General features: G+C 29.6%; 1 protein-coding gene across 2 annotated transcripts; it reads right to left on the reverse strand.

The window, feature by feature from the left end:
• Window positions 1-10,990: 10,990 nt before the first annotated feature.
• On the reverse strand, window positions 10,991-15,314 carry LOC122593159. Of its 2 annotated transcripts, none has more exons than XM_043765528.1 (16): window positions 15,206-15,314; window positions 14,955-15,057; window positions 14,774-14,830; window positions 14,551-14,673; window positions 14,391-14,464; window positions 14,184-14,283; window positions 14,037-14,079; window positions 13,901-13,963; window positions 13,480-13,709; window positions 13,253-13,373; window positions 13,079-13,167; window positions 12,709-12,825; window positions 12,460-12,624; window positions 12,228-12,383; window positions 11,989-12,134; window positions 10,991-11,296 (listed from the first exon to the last, which is right to left on the reverse strand). In XM_043765528.1, exons 1-16 carry the CDS (start codon window positions 15,267-15,269, stop codon window positions 11,148-11,150), a joined length of 1,800 nt encoding a protein of 599 aa, XP_043621463.1. In that variant the 5' UTR covers window positions 15,270-15,314; the 3' UTR covers window positions 10,991-11,147. The 2 variants fall into 2 exon arrangements, with proteins under 2 accessions (XP_043621463.1, XP_043621462.1); XM_043765527.1 differs by having other exon boundaries at window positions 13,253-13,376.
• Window positions 15,315-16,554: the final 1,240 nt, after the last annotated feature.

Raw genomic sequence — 16,554 nt, forward strand, 5'->3', positions numbered from 1 at the left:
AATAACTCTTAATGGCTCAAAATATTGCTATACTTTATTTTAAGTAAAAGTAAAAGATTATGTTGATTTGGCATCTTCGTATAAGTAGAACAATTAGTTTTGAAAATCATATTAGAGGGTGTTTGGTATTGCGATTACAAAAAAGAATCCGCGTTTTCAAAATAGATTATGCATTTTTAAAACTGCGTTTTGAAAAAGCAGATAGGTACATGTTTCTCCAAAACTGTGTTTTCATAGGCGATAATCATTTTTTCATACAAACACTTTTCTATATTTTTTGCGTTTTACGAACGCAATAATCAGATAATCACTTTATAACTCAATCTCAAACACCCTCTTATTATCAACATACTAATCACGTATCTAAAAGCACATAATATAAGTATATAACCCATAAAATGATATCAATCAATATATACCAGAGGTTGACTTGTTATTACGTACAAATAAACTTAGTTAATTTGTTGTTAAGATGATTACTTTAAAAACTCTTTCCTAGTGATTATAAATTGGTGTTTTGAAAACAAAGAAAAGAATACTTTATTTATAATGTCATATAGATAGATATAGATATCTATTATTATTACATAAATAAAATAAATTTGTGATGACATTAAATTTTTTAAAAAAGTCTTGTGTGGTACTCTCACACATCCATTGAATTTAATTATGAGATCATTATTATATTTTATTAATTTAAAATTTTAAAATATACTTCCTTTTGTAATTATATATCATTAATATAATTTTTTATTATATGCCCACATTTTTATGTAAGATTTTAATCACTTAAGATTTTCGTTATATAAGCCGAAAACTATAATGTCTTTTTGGATAACGGTTTTATTTTTTTCTCTTAAAACCGTATATGTGTGTCCACAACTACACAACTTTTGTTTCTGTTTACTTTCGTTTTTTACATAAGTTATCACAACTTTTCAACTTATTTAACCTATTATTATACATTTTAATATGACAACATATTTTAAAATTACCCGGATATTATTTGATTTATTTACAAAGCGTTTATAAGTTAACTCGGGTTGATTAGCTGGTATAAATATATAAGGGGTTTTGCAAGTTATAATTTATATTGTGGTATTGGATACAAATGAATGTATATAATTCCAAACTGGAGAAAACTATTAAAATGTCATTTATATCTTGTATTTTTGAACATAAATGAGTTAATTCATAACGTAATTACACCAATTTCTAAAGCATTCATAACTGTGCCATCAATTTAATATTTGTTACTCCGTATTTTTCTCCAACATGTGATACAATATTAACAATTATTTTTATTTTTATTTTTTTATATAACAACTAGGTCTTTTACCCACACGATATACGGTTATTTTAAATAGCCTACGCAAAACAAAAATGTAAAGATAAACATGATCGAACTAATGTTTAGCTGACCATAACCAATCAATTAAGAAAAGTTTAAAAGATAGATGCATAAAACACATAAAAGTTAACAGTCCAATTGCACTTCATATTGAAAGTAAAAAAGTATTAAGAAGGAAATTGAAAAGTCCATACAGATGTAATCTATTTACAAAAGTTAGTGTTGGTTTTTTAAGAAAGAAAATTAATTTTTTTTATTATTTTGTTATGTGCCAATATATTTACTTATTTTTATTTCATAAAAAATAAATATTGTGAAAAAAATACGGAGATGCCACATAAGATGATGTTTAAAAAAGACCTTAAGTTAAGGTGGATGACTTAATAACGTTTGGATTCCTACTGTTTTATTAGATATTATATATATAGAGTTTTTGTCCGCGCGATACGCGAGTTGTTACAAAAAATTATAAGGAGTAAAGGACTTATTAGCTTAACTTTATGTAAAAGAAATCAACTAAATATGAATCACTTTTTTTGGGATATAAAAGGAGCTTACATTCTATAAAAAAAAAATTCTAAAATCAATCAACACATTAAATTATGACTTTATAACTTTAATAGTTAGTATTATTTTATTATAAAATTGTGTAAATAATCGTCAAGATAAGTATTACTTATATTGGATTTGAAATATATGTGTAAAATTTATGGAACCTATGGAATTAATTTAATATACGGAAAATATGATTATTAGTATTGTTAGAGAAAAAAAAAAGATAATTGCCAAAAAAAAAAAATAATATAATTTCCAACAATGTTTAACAATTTTTTCACTTTTTTATTTTTGTGTCCATACAATTCGTTTCACCATTTTTACCTTTCTATACTTTCTATACTAGTGAATTTACTCGGGTTTAACCCGGGTATATTAATTAAAATTATAAAACTAAAAAATATGCAAGTAATTTTTGGAGATAGTGAATTGAATAACACAATATTTATATATTGATAAAGTACCTATTGCATTAACAAAACATAAAAGAATACTTATATATTAGCGAATTTATCCGGGTTTAACCCGGACATTTTAATTAAAATTATAAAGTTAAAAACTATGCAAGTAATTTTTGAAGATAGTGAATTGAATAACACAATATTTATATATTGATAAAGTACATATTGCATTTACAAAACATAAAAGAATATTATATACTATATAAAATAATTTTCTTTTTTTATAAATAAAAGATTAATAACTTTAAATAAGCATTTAGTGACCTATTTTTAATTTAAAAAAGTGTAAATTATTTATGACATCATAATTAAAATATAGACCTTTTAAGTAAAATTATAGACTTGGCACATCACATTTTTTCTAAAAATACTTTTAAAAGACAATTGTCTTTTATTTATTATAGAGATTTTATTTTTATACTAAATAACCATATTTTTTTTTTATTCTATAATTTGTTTTATATTTTATAGTTAAAATATTGTAAAAAATGTATAAGGCTGCCACATAATATATAATCCCATGTGGCAATATTATAAAATATGTTTAAGTTTTTAGAGGCTCTAGAATCATTCGGATTCATACTGTTTTAATAATTATATAGATTTTAGTTTTTAAAATATCTAAATATTCATCTCTATTATTTACTAATTTAAATATCTTCACAATATATATCTATAGTAATCTTAATAAAATTATCTACAACACATTAATAATTCAACGCTTAATATAACTATATTACTCCATTTATATCTATTAATTTTACATTAATAACCATAACTCTAACACCACCACCTCCACCAATCACCGTCGTCTCTTATTTCAAATAATACATATCTCATTACAATAAAATATGATTTTATTATAATTAGACAATTGTAATTTACACATTTTTAAAAAATAGATGCATGCGAGATACGATAATGACAATAAATAATGTGAGACAGTAGCGGAACCAGATCGAATGTGACCCGCAACACAATTTATCGCCGTAAAGTAATGATAACGTCTAGATTGTTACGATCTTTAACATTTTTTTAAAAGATTTTTTTGTCTATTTTTGATAGATTTTAAGAGTTTTTGACACTTTTGATCGTATTCTTTAGATACTTATTTGCACAAATACATCTTTATAAGTTATATTTTAAGAAACTCTTTTAAAAGTTTAAAGTTATTTACGTTGACCGGTATTCCATATTTATTTGACATGTAGCACCAATAAAAAATACATCTTTTTAAGATAATTATAATGCAAAAATTTAACAGACTCGTAGTTCCGACTACCCCTCCTTTATAAGTGGTTGTGCAATGACATGAGAGGTGTTGTGATGAGTTATTTCACTTGAAAAAGAAAATGATAGTGTATATAATAGTTACGCAAAGATCATGTTTTGAAAAATGGGATGGAAGGAAATGGTTTAATATGGAATATATGTGAAAAGTTATACATGTGATCATAGCAATATTCGTGCACATGTGATCAAGAATCCAAATCTTCACATAATTGTATAACGGATGATAATCCATGCCTACACACAATTATAAACTTCAAAATTACACATAAGTTATTCAGAAAACAATCAAAAAATAATTTTCATGTAAAGAACAATTATCGGTTGGGCTTGATTTGAAAAGTTCTCAAAGGTTCTTGCAAAAAAAAAGGTTCTTAAAATAACTTTACCCTGGAATATATATATATATATATATAGGGGTGAGATATTTTGAGACCACTTCTTATTTTAGGACCAACTAGGACCATTGATTTTTGTACACCATAATCATCTACTACGATATACAAGACTTTTTTGTAAAAACACTAAGACTTTCCGGCGACGGGCCCACTAGAAAATCATGTGTAAGTTAAGTTACACATCATCATGATGGTGGTGTGTAACTTACGAAAATCAATGGTCCTTTTTTGGACTTTTTTTAGTTGCTTTCAAATTATCTTTCCCTATATATATATATATATATATATATAGGGGGACAATCAAATAAGAACAAATTTAAAATAAGAACGGTGAGAACACCTTAAAATCATCATTTTGATGCATTAAAAGTCCATAAAACTGACATAGTGCATAACTAACTATCATTATTTAAGTGTTTAACAACACATTGATTCATTAAAATCGAAAAAATCACGTTTTTTGTTGGATGCATCATTTTGATGAATATGCATCCAAGATGGATGTACAAAACAAAAAATATGATTATTTCGATTTTGACGGATGAATGTGTTGTTAAACACTTAAATGATGATAATTAGTTATGCACTATGTTAGTTTTATGGACTTTTAATGCATCAAAATGATGTTTTTAAGGTGTTCTCATCGTTTTTATTTTAAAAGTGTTCTCATATATATATATACGAGATCTTTAACCCACGTGATGCGTGTCTGTTTAAAAAAAAGTTGATTGTTGTTTTTACTGAAGCAGTTTAAATAATAAGTTTATAGGACAATAAAGATCCAACATTTTTTGGACGTTAAAATGTTTGAGGAATGCATAAAATTTCATATAGTGAAAGGGTAAATACACTACAATAAAGGTAGCTTAAGATATATTCTCTAGTGAGTCATAAATACTAGGGCTGAGCATGGGTCGGTTTGGGTCAGTTTTGGCCCAAAACCGAAACCAAAACCGATTAGTTCGGTTTTTCACATCGCGAAACCAATGTGTTCGGTTTTTTATCGGTTTGGTTTTTCGGTTTTTATCTCGGTTTTGGTTCGGTTTCGGTTTTGATTCGGTATTTTATAAATAATACTATAGTTACGAATTTGTTAAGTAAAAAGACACTAAATATGAAAGCTTGTATTTGAAGAAATATGGAGTTGCAGCTAGCAGCAACAATGAAGAAGACGTGGTCATATGTCCAGATCTAAACTTTTTGAGTTTATACAACTTAAACCCTTAAATATAACTTTGTTTTACATATTCAACCCTTATTTTAGACAAGTTTCATTATAACCTCAACATATAAACAAGTTTCAATTTTGACCCTCAAACAAAACGAATTGTTCCTGTGAAAAGAAAGCAGTAACTTATACTTTGGATTTTCAAAATAATCAATATTTATTTTATTCTTTTACTACCATAAGCAAAATAATTTATATATATATAAAATATATATAGTTTCGGTTCAGTTCGGTTTTATATATGAAACCGAAACCCGAACCGATTCGTTCGGTTTTTGGAAAATCAAAACCAAACCAATCGGTTTGCTTCGGTTTTCGGTTTTTTCGGTTCGGTTTTATTGGATTTTTTCGGTTTTCGATTTTACGGTTCGGTTTTTGCTTACCCCTAATAAATACAAAGAAATATTTTGAATTAGAAATTAAAAGAATTACTATCATGGTAGAATTAATGAAGCTTTGGCATCTGCATCAAAATCCCACTTTGAAAAACAGAGATGAATAATGAAACTATATAAAAAAACCAATATAAAATTTCATTTAAAAGTTATAGCATTACGGTTTATATTTAAATTTTTTGAATTGCACGATAGGCGACAATTAAAAATAAATTACGTAAATAAAAAAAAAAGTTGATATAATAATTGACGACCAGAAAAAATAAAAAAATAATATAGTGTATCTTATGCAATAATTTCAACACTACGCCATCATATAATAATAGAATTAGAACATATATATGAAAAATATCAACGTACAACATCCAAAGTCATGATATATACTAATGCATGTGATACACCACCTAATGTTGAAATACTAAAAGGAGTTAACAATGCTAATTAGTGGGAACAAAACATAATTAAATTAAACAATCATCAAATACATCATAATTGAAAGACAAAACGGTGATTCAAAATAAATAGAAATCAAGATGTTGACATTGATTAATTCATACTGAAATAAAAATAACTAAATAAATAACATCCAAAAAGCTAAAACCCATATCCAAAATAGATTAGTTAGTGGAATATTGCAATGGGAAGTATAGCAAAAAATAAAATCATAAAAGATATGGGGAGAAGAAACCAACGATGATGATCATGAATTAATAGCAAAGATAAAATGAGATTTAAGAGGAATATTTAGGAATAAATAAAAATCGGGTTGCTAAAGAATAAATATGGAAGAAGGATTAGTAACAAAGAAACCTAGATTTGCAAATCTCATGACAAATAAAAAATATATATTGGTCTTTTTATATAAATTTATTTACATAAATATAAGATAAAATATTGTAAAATAAGTATGAGGATGCCACATAGGATTAAGTCCTACGTGCCAATATTATAAGTTAGTTTTGTATAGATGAATCTCTAGGATCATCATGATTACTACTGTTTTAATATAAATATATATATATATATATATATATATATAAATGCAATTATAAACTGTTTTAAAAAAGTTTTTACAACAAATTTAAACTTAATGACATTATTCATCCATATAGGCTAACTGGTCCAAAGCTTAAACGTTTAATAACCTATTCAAGAAAGGATATAATTAAGAGAGGATCCATCACTCAACTTGTTAATTAGTATAGAACAATTCCAATCTATTCTATATATACAACCGACACACTCATATGCATATAGCTAGGACTTTATCTCAATTGAAGTTACATTGAACATAAACCATCCTCTTGTAACAAATTGATTTACGTACACATTTGGTAAATTAAGATGTTAAAACTTAAAAGATACATCTTGTTTAATAAATAGGCATTACATATATAACTATATAAGAGAGAAGAACAAACATTGTAGCCAGGGGCGGTACTAAAGGGGGTAAGGGGGTCTAATGCCTCCCTCCAAATTTAAATTTTTGTCATGTATTTTTAAATTTTTCATAAAATTTTAAAAATTTTCTATAGGTGTTTAACATTTTGCCCCTTTTTATATTTATTTTTTATAAGTTTTCTAAGTTTGCCCCATTTAAAATTTTTTCCTGGTATCGCCTCTGATTGTAGCTAGACATATGAAAAGTGTTTTCAACATATACTCTGTAATATAGAAGTATAGATTGGAATATATTGACAATTCACATATCATATATATAACAACGATAACTGTTTTCTGCACGTGTAAGTATAACAACGATCTGAATGTAATCACATCATCTGCCACAAAAGAGGGGAATGAAATTGATATATAATCTTATACGAGTCAAATTTCACGAGCATAATTTGACATAAAGAAAGTTTTTTTCGGTTTATTCTCTTAAGTTGTTTTCCATCATGTTAATAAAAAAAGCTATAAATTATAACTTGATGAAGGGTTCACAATCAAATAAACCTAACGGCCTAATATTTGTAAGTAGGATAATAATTAATTTTTGAAACGATCCCAACATGCATATATATGGTTTTTCCAACCATATACTTTTTTTAAAACATTCTTACCCACGTAAGACATGTTATTTAAATACTACGTAGTATTGATGCAAGTATGAATGTACAAAATGATGAATGAAACTAAACGAAGTACGTATAGTACGAACAAATAGCACGAAAATATAGTAAGATATCAATATTTTTGTATTTTGGTTAATTATAATATGTGGTCCTTGTTAGGAAAAAGAATGGCCGGTGTCAAGAATTAATAGCTTGTTAGTGGACAAAAGTCAAAAGGTAAATTATCATCTAGCTATATAGTGTTCATAAAAATGCTCAACTTCAATTCCTAGTGTCGTCATGGTACTAAAAGTCATGGTATGATTGATGGAAAGCTAACAAATGGTCGACAAGTGAGTCTCACCAAAACTAAAAGAAATTGTTTGTTAAGATGCATGTCGGGTACGAGGTCGCCTTCATATTTTGTTGATTAACAGTTTGCCATACGTGCATGATCCACCTCAAAAATTATATATTAGCTTAGTGATGAATATATCAGTTTTAGTTATTTGAAGTCTACATATAAATTTTACTAAACTAGTATTTAATTTTGACCCGTTTATACATAGAGGAAGCATAAAACATGAGTAGTAATTATTTTTCATATTGGTTTTTCCTTTTTGTATATTAACTTAACAGAAAAAACCCATGAAAAACGGTAATTTGCCGTTCATTTCCCTTCGATTGGTTTTTCATTTTTGTATATTGACTTACAAAAATCTATCATACACTAGTATACTACAAAAGAAAAATTATGACACATAAATATAAGATGAAGAGAAAATTTTGCCAATGTAAGTTCAATCTTTGTTGGATAAATATCAAAGTTCAATCTTTGTAATAAGTTATTAATTTAGTATTATTTTGTGTAATTTAGTAGTATAGCTGTATAGTAGTGTATTTGTCGTTAAATAAAATATCAAAAATATTTAATAAATGACATATGTCTTAACGTTATGGAATTTAAACAAATGAGTGAAAATATCTGTTGCATAATACAACAAACCTCGACTCCTTGGTAAAAATTGTTCTCTCTCTCCCGGTCCTCATTTTGAAAAGTGTTAAACAATAGTGAGTTGCGAAAATACGAATTGTCTTTAATGAATATTCTTTATGGAAAGAATTATTGGAAATGACCCAATTTATCCCTAATAAACTACGGGGTAATTTACACTGTAAAACTTTATCTTGCTAATTTATTCTATAAGCTTTAATCTACTACATTAATATATTTACTAATGGGGTGATATCCTAGTGTGGTACCGTCATCATGTGACGTCATGGACCCACAAGTAAAAGCTAGAAGTCACAGGATCAAAATTGTCAAATGCAAGTGGATAAACTATATCGTGTGATCCCATGTGTGATGATGATGACTTACCAGACATGAGTTATATGCGGTGTGCGCTCTTGGTACCAAAATGATACATGGGGCCAGAGGGGTCCTACCTGTTTACCCTTTTTTTACTAATATATTTAAACTATCACCTTTACATCGATTACATTTAAATCAACCAACATCATTCGACACCGCCACCACTATCACTACCACCAATCGCCATGATCCCATTTGTTGAAGTTAAATGAGCAAAAGAATATATTGTGAATTATTTTATTTTTTGTAATAGTAAATTTAAGTTCTATTGCCTCGTTATATACTGCTTGATTATGATTATGATTAGAAACCGCTTCTATCCTGTGCATGATCGATTATGATTAAAAGCTGCTTCATTCCTCGTGCATACAAATTAGTTCTAGATTGCTAGTTATCTATACTCCCTTATAAAGCATTTTGAAGTTTTATTTATGGTATGTCATAAAAAATTAAGCATATTTTTTTTTTCTTTTAAAAAATCCCTTTCACTATATATATGGTTTTCAAAATGGTCATCCGTACATTACAACACTGAATTACCGTATCTACCTTTATAACAAATTGTCACTCCTAAAACAAAATCCGTCGCAACGTGCGGGTATTATGCTCGTTTTCAATTATGCATGTCTCCGAAACTCAAACTATTCAGATTCAGATTATAAACGAGTTACATACTCACATATATTGAAAATGACACCCTAAGCTTATTCAATACATAATGAACAAGTCATGATCAATATCATCCTATTTAGAATGACAATCATTACATGATTATTTATTTAAATATACATTGATAATAAGAGTAAGTACAAAAACATTATTGACACACCTATTATTATAATGAAACACATAATGTGTTTTCTTATCCATAATTGAATCTCGGGAGTAATTATATATAACCTTATTGATTTTGTCATCAAATAACTCATAAATAAAGTGTTTAGGAAATATAATTGTTGCATAGAAGAGATGACACACAAATATACATAGAGATAAGAATAACTTAATGACAAGCCAACCCACCAACCCATTCCTTTTATGAGATTAGTTTTGTCATGTACTGTCAACAAATCAATCATACCTAAACAAAATAATTAACATAAATTTTATTTAATCGACAACTACAATTTAATCACAATTTACACAAACAATTACATATATATGTCTACCGAAAAAGAAATAAGTGTGGATCCTTAAGACCTGATCAATCATTCTTTATGGACCAGCTCCAGGCAATTACAAACAATTATGCATTTGTGTTGCCATATCTAAATTGCAATTAGTTTGATGTGACAAGCATAAGCAATCTTTCTTCTTTCTTCAGTAAACAAGAAGGAAACTTTCACTTTTGGATGCACATTGATTCTTTATTGTATATGTGATTAACTAATAAGGACGACTACTTCCTTTACAATATGGCTAGTTGAAGGTAAATCAAACTTATAGAAACCACTTTTTCTCAAAAGAAACACCCATGCCAAGCTAGATGAGCACAATAATATAAAAGGTAAAATCATTTCCCTATCTGCATGAAAAAACCTAGAATATCCTGCACATCATCAAAATTGCCTCTTCTTATTTAGTAAGCTTACAAAATGCAAACTACTCGCTACCGTCGAACATTTTGATTTGAAAATTGTATCTATATGACATGACCTTATGATGAAATTGTAAGGTTTACTTAATGTGAGAATTAATAGCTAACCCACAAAACCGAAACACTTAAAAACTATATTTGGTAAAACATATAAGCCTGTATATATTGTGATGAGATGCACTACATATCTTCTTTGTGTGCCTTCATTTCTAAATTCAATTAGGTTGATGTGACAACTACAAACAATTCTTCTAGAAACAACAACAAAAACACACACACACAAAAAGAATGTAACTGTACTTATTAAGACTGGTTGCAATAACTTATTCCTTACATATAACATTACCATACACTTTATAAAGTATTGATTACTAACATCATATAATATATAAACTACGTTGCTGTATTCTTCTTCTTTACATCCTTCTTGACTTCTTCTGCTCTTATGGATCATTGTCATAATGGTGAGTAGCCTGGGGAGATGAAATTAAGATGTTTGGTTTTCCATCGAGTTGAAATTCAGCCAGCAGGGAAGCAATGCCGGGTTTGTTGCATAAGGGATTATTCTGCAAGTCTAAATGCCCAAGTTTCCCTAAACAAATTAAAAAAAGTTGAAACTGGAGATTAGAGATGGCAAGGTAGGAGTTGGATAATGTGTCAAAATGGGTTATGGCTGAATCTAATTTTCAGTGAGGGCTGGGGTTAGACCGTGGACACTCTTTTATCCCTTTTTTAATAAACATAGCAATGCATCAAGTATAATTATTGTTACAATAAAAATCTACAGCATATCTAAAAGGGAGGTGATATGTGCACAAAATACATTCTCCATGTGCAAAAGTACATGCCTCATCTACTTGTACCCAAATGCATCATGCATAATATATTGCAACTTTTGTGGATTGAGAAATTTTGTGTGTTTATATATCACCTCCCTATCTTTAAAATGCAACTAGTTAGGAGGCTGCAGGCTTTAAAATAGACTTTGCGTAACTTTCAACTAGTTTCCCTTTTAGCATGAAAAATTCTTCCTGATTTAACTTATTTGAGATCAAACACAACTCTAAATGATCCATTAATAAGTAAAACGGTTGCTAGTACCATCTTTACAGATGAATTAAATTTCACGTTTATATTTCGCTCCTATACTTTGTCAAAGCACTTATTGGAACTCACCCTTTTTATGCACGATCTTTGTGCATAACACTTTATAAGCCAAATTCTTTCTAAAAGCAGTGAAAATAGTATTGTATATTTTTGGGAAAGATAAATTCAATTGCTTACCCTTTGCAGCATTAAGAAAGGAGCATATCGAAGGTACTGATTCCATGGGAATCCAGTTTGAGCTTGCATCGACTGAAATAAGATTTGGAGCCTGTGAAATCACCTTGGACAAAAACTCCACGACATTGACTGAACCTGCGTTACCACTGTGCAAGATTCATTGACATGAGTTCTTTTCCATGCATCAATATATTATCTTAAAGGAAGAAATTTTAGAAAGACCTAGTAACAAAGTGAACCTTATATTGATATGGACAAGATTCAGCTCTTTAGTAATTTCTTTTTGTGCATCTGAAAAGCCTGATTTACCTAATCCGGTCCTCTTAATATCAATGGCTTGAATACCCGAACATAAGAATCTTCCCAGATGTGCCCCCAAATGGTTGTGTGGAAAGCTGTGCAAAGACAGAAACATCTAACACCAGAACACAGATATATCGGAAGGAAGCATATGATTTATGAGAAGTAAACCTGGAAAGGGGATTATCTCCAATTGAGAGGGCCTTTAGTGGAACATTTAATGCAGCAAGATCATCTAATAGTCCACCCCCCGAATATAGCTGGCAGTTTTCCAAGTGTAACTCAGCAAGGGGAGTATCAGAGTTTGACTTTTCTTTTAAATATGAAACAAGGATACTACATTTATAAGATGACATGTCAGATTAGAGTTCACGTGGTATCTATAAGTCAATATCTACTAGAAAGGTAAAAAGTACTGACCTAACCCCGTTATACTGTAGAGGATTATCACTTAAATTCAAGACTTCTAAGTTTGGCATATAAACCATAGCGGCATACTTAAGGCAGTCCACATCATCTTTTCGCAAATTGTTGCTTCTACAAACAAGAATGTGTCAAAATTTGATAGTACCGCCTATGAGATTGCGATTGAAATGAACAAAAACAACAAACAGTAGGGAGTATAAATAAAAGGTTAGTTCACGTTATAAAGTCAACTGTCGCTATACGTTAACTTAATCTATAGAAACTATATAAGTACTTAATAGAACATAATACTAACAAAACATAATCATTCTGCATGGCCTGAAGCCAATAGAACGAAAACACTCCAGAAAAGGGAAGGTAGTACCTCAAATTGAGCACACGTAATGATTTCATGTATTTGTTAGCTTGTCGATCTTTAGACACCCACTTAATATGTGAAAGCCAACCAGAAATCTGAAATTTTGAAAATGAAATCCAAACTTAAATATAATGAAAGAAATCACCAGCAGGTTTCACATAGTTGTATAGAAGCACTCACATTGTTTTCAGAGAGATCCAGGACTCGTAAACCAGATTTGGCATCAAGCAAGGTATCGAACACCATTTTTGCAGTTTTCCCCGACATGTGATTGTCGGAGAGTATCAATGATGTCAAATTGCTGCTATCAAAAAGAAATTTTAACGCGTCAATAAGTATGACACATCATAAGCAAGTACACATACTATGGGTTAAAAAAATAACATTACAGGATAATTAGCTCACACCTTGCTGCCATTAAAAATGATTCCAAACCAAGAGGTAAAGGAACAGATTGGCTGTCAAGAAAGCTTGATCTTTTAATTGAGAAACTTTCAATCACATTTGGCTTGAAGCCCTTTACATGAAGTGAGTCACAGATCGCACTCACAAGAGTTGCAAGAAGCTTGCAACTGACGAACTCAATCGATTTCAGAGTTTCATTGTTTTGCTCCAAAAGTTTGCAGAGTCCATCTACCTGGAAAAAGTATATGCTTTACTCCACGTGATTGATTCATGAAATAGTATGTCTAGGGTATTTCCCCAAAAGCTTACTTTCCATATCAGAAGTCGATACATGGGTAAGCCAGATGACGTAATTAATAAAGGCACGTCATAGGTTCACATAATTAAATAGTAGCCGCAAATAAATGGAGAAACAATGATTACCTGATGCTTTGACTTGAGCCAATGCACATCCAAACTTTCCAACCGAGTATTCCTTAATAAATACTGTTACACAAACGTAAACATCAATCAGCATATACTATAAAACACTTTCATATAATTCTTTAGTTCAGCTTACAACAAGTTCAGCAGCACAATGAACACTTTGAAGTCTCAGACACCTGCAATTAAACATCCAAATAAGAAAAGCTTAGAAAAACATGTCTATGAAAACCGCACACACAAACTTATATCTGAGCATGTCATAAGAAACAAAGAGTTTTACCTGGCATACAAACCAAAACGCTCACAGTGATACGTTAACTTTGAGTAACTTCTTGACCTGTTAACGCATCTTTCATGACTAATATATTGTAACAAAGTATCTGCAAAACATAACAAAAATCATTAAAAAAAACAAAACAAACACACGCCTCTTATAAATTTCACACCATTATGAACCGGAAATGCGTACAAAGGCAATAGAAATGACCTGGGATATCGACTTCACCAAGAGATCTACCAAATAAAGTGATGGATACCGATTCCAATGTTGCATTAAGGCAACTGTTACCAATACCAAATTAAATGATCAAACATACAAATATTCCATAAATTAAAATAAAACTATAAAGTCGAGCGCGTTTGCATACTTCTGCAGATGTTTTTCCCAGTAAAGCTGTTGCCAATCGATGTTTGATTCATCGTCCCGTTGAACATCTTCCGGCCATCTTGATTTATACAATATTTTCCAAGCTTCATCAAATCCCTCAAATCTGCAAAGATTTATACAATAACTTAGTAAATACTATTTTCCCAGTTCAAACCATACAAAAATTAAAAAAAGGAGTTTCGAAAAACTGAGAAAGACGAAACCTTTTACGTTTTTTTAAGGGGTTTACGGAATCATCATCATTAGAACTACTAGATGGCCTGCAATTATATATTATCAAAAAAATTAGCTACATAATGTCAATTTACACAAATACTGTAACACATATATGAGATATAGATACAGGTATATATAGATAGATACAGAGATATAAAAGTAACATACATTGCATCTTGTAGAAACTGTAATGCGAGAGGAGGTAAATTTGGTAAAATCTGATCAAATAATTCTGGTGGAAGTTGATACAAATATGATAAATTCTCATTTTCTGCACACATATAATCACAATTAAACAGTAAAAAAAAATGATCAATTTTAACTGCTTTTAAACCTATAAAATATCAAGCGGCAATGAAATGAAAGTTTTAACGTGTAATGATTTTACAAAAAAGAAAAGTAAAATTAAAAGTAATTACCGTCAAGAATTGCATCTTTGATTGATTTTATGCATAAAGAGATTAACGACGGAGCTTCGGACATTGTTTCCGATTCATGTGAGTGCAGCAACAAACTGCAGAAATGTATACAACAAAAATATCAGGACTTCAGGTGAATTTGTTTGGGTTTGATTTTGATATCCGACCAAAAGAAACGTTAGTTTCTGAAGCCCATGACTTGAAACCAACACCAGGCCCATTTAAGTTATCAGTTTTGAAGCCCAAACCAGCTGCTTTTTTTTTTTAACAGCAGGCCGGTATTCGACATCAGGGGACACCTCACTGTATAATAGTGAAGTCTTGCACGTACACTAAATTACGAGATATAAACCATAAGTCGTTACAGGTCATTCAAAGGAAAAAACCCCCATGACATATCACTCCAGAGAGTCGAACCTATGACCTGGGGTAAACCAGGAATGACTCCAGCCACTTGATCTAGCCTTCATGGTCCAAACTCCAAACCGGCTTTTAGATAAGTGGATTTGGCGTTGACAATATTGTACGTAAGCTGATGTTGTTAATTATTCTCTATTCCTTTTTCTAACAATAAATTTGAGTTAAGTGAAGTTATTTTTTCATATATTCATCTATAATTTAAAAAGAAACCTGGTAATGTTTAGAAAAATTCATGCCTCCTACAGTAAGCATTTTTTCTCTCACACCCGGTTATGAACATCTTGCAATCTTAAGTTTCACCAAATACCAATCCAATTATTGATAATTCGTGGATGTCGTTGTTGATTAAAAGTAAAATGGCGCTAAATCTTTCAAAGATAGATATATTAAATTATAATAAACTATGTTAATATGTTTAAAATAGCTAAACGACCAGAAATGTAAATTTGTATCTAGCTAGCTAGCAGCATATATCTGTTCCCAATTTTTGATAAACAGTTACTGTTTTATGTATTTCCAAATATTTTGCTACGTGTTGAATATCCAACCAACCTTTCTCAATCAATCAAGCAACCAACATTTTTAATATCAAATTATAGTACTACACCCCCTTTTTTTGATCCAACCTTTTCTTAGCTTCGGTCAATGAATTGACTTGTGTGTGAAAGAGAATGTTGACATGTTCATATTTGAAAATAGTTTTATTAATTTTTATCATGTATAATGCATTTCTATACACTGTACTAGACTACTAGTATAGTATTGTAAATGTGTTACATGACGATTTCTAGATGGTTGGCAAAAGTGGTGGTGTAAAAGAGAGAGAGAGAGTTACTAGAAAGACTCCCAATGGGAGTGTATTAGGAACGTATTGGAAACTCAATACGGTAAATATCATTATTAATTGAGAGTGTTCCGTATTGAGTTAG

Source organism: Erigeron canadensis, chromosome 3 (genome assembly GCF_010389155.1).
Source record: "Erigeron canadensis isolate Cc75 chromosome 3, C_canadensis_v1, whole genome shotgun sequence".
NCBI classification, from domain to species: domain Eukaryota; kingdom Viridiplantae; phylum Streptophyta; class Magnoliopsida; order Asterales; family Asteraceae; genus Erigeron; species Erigeron canadensis.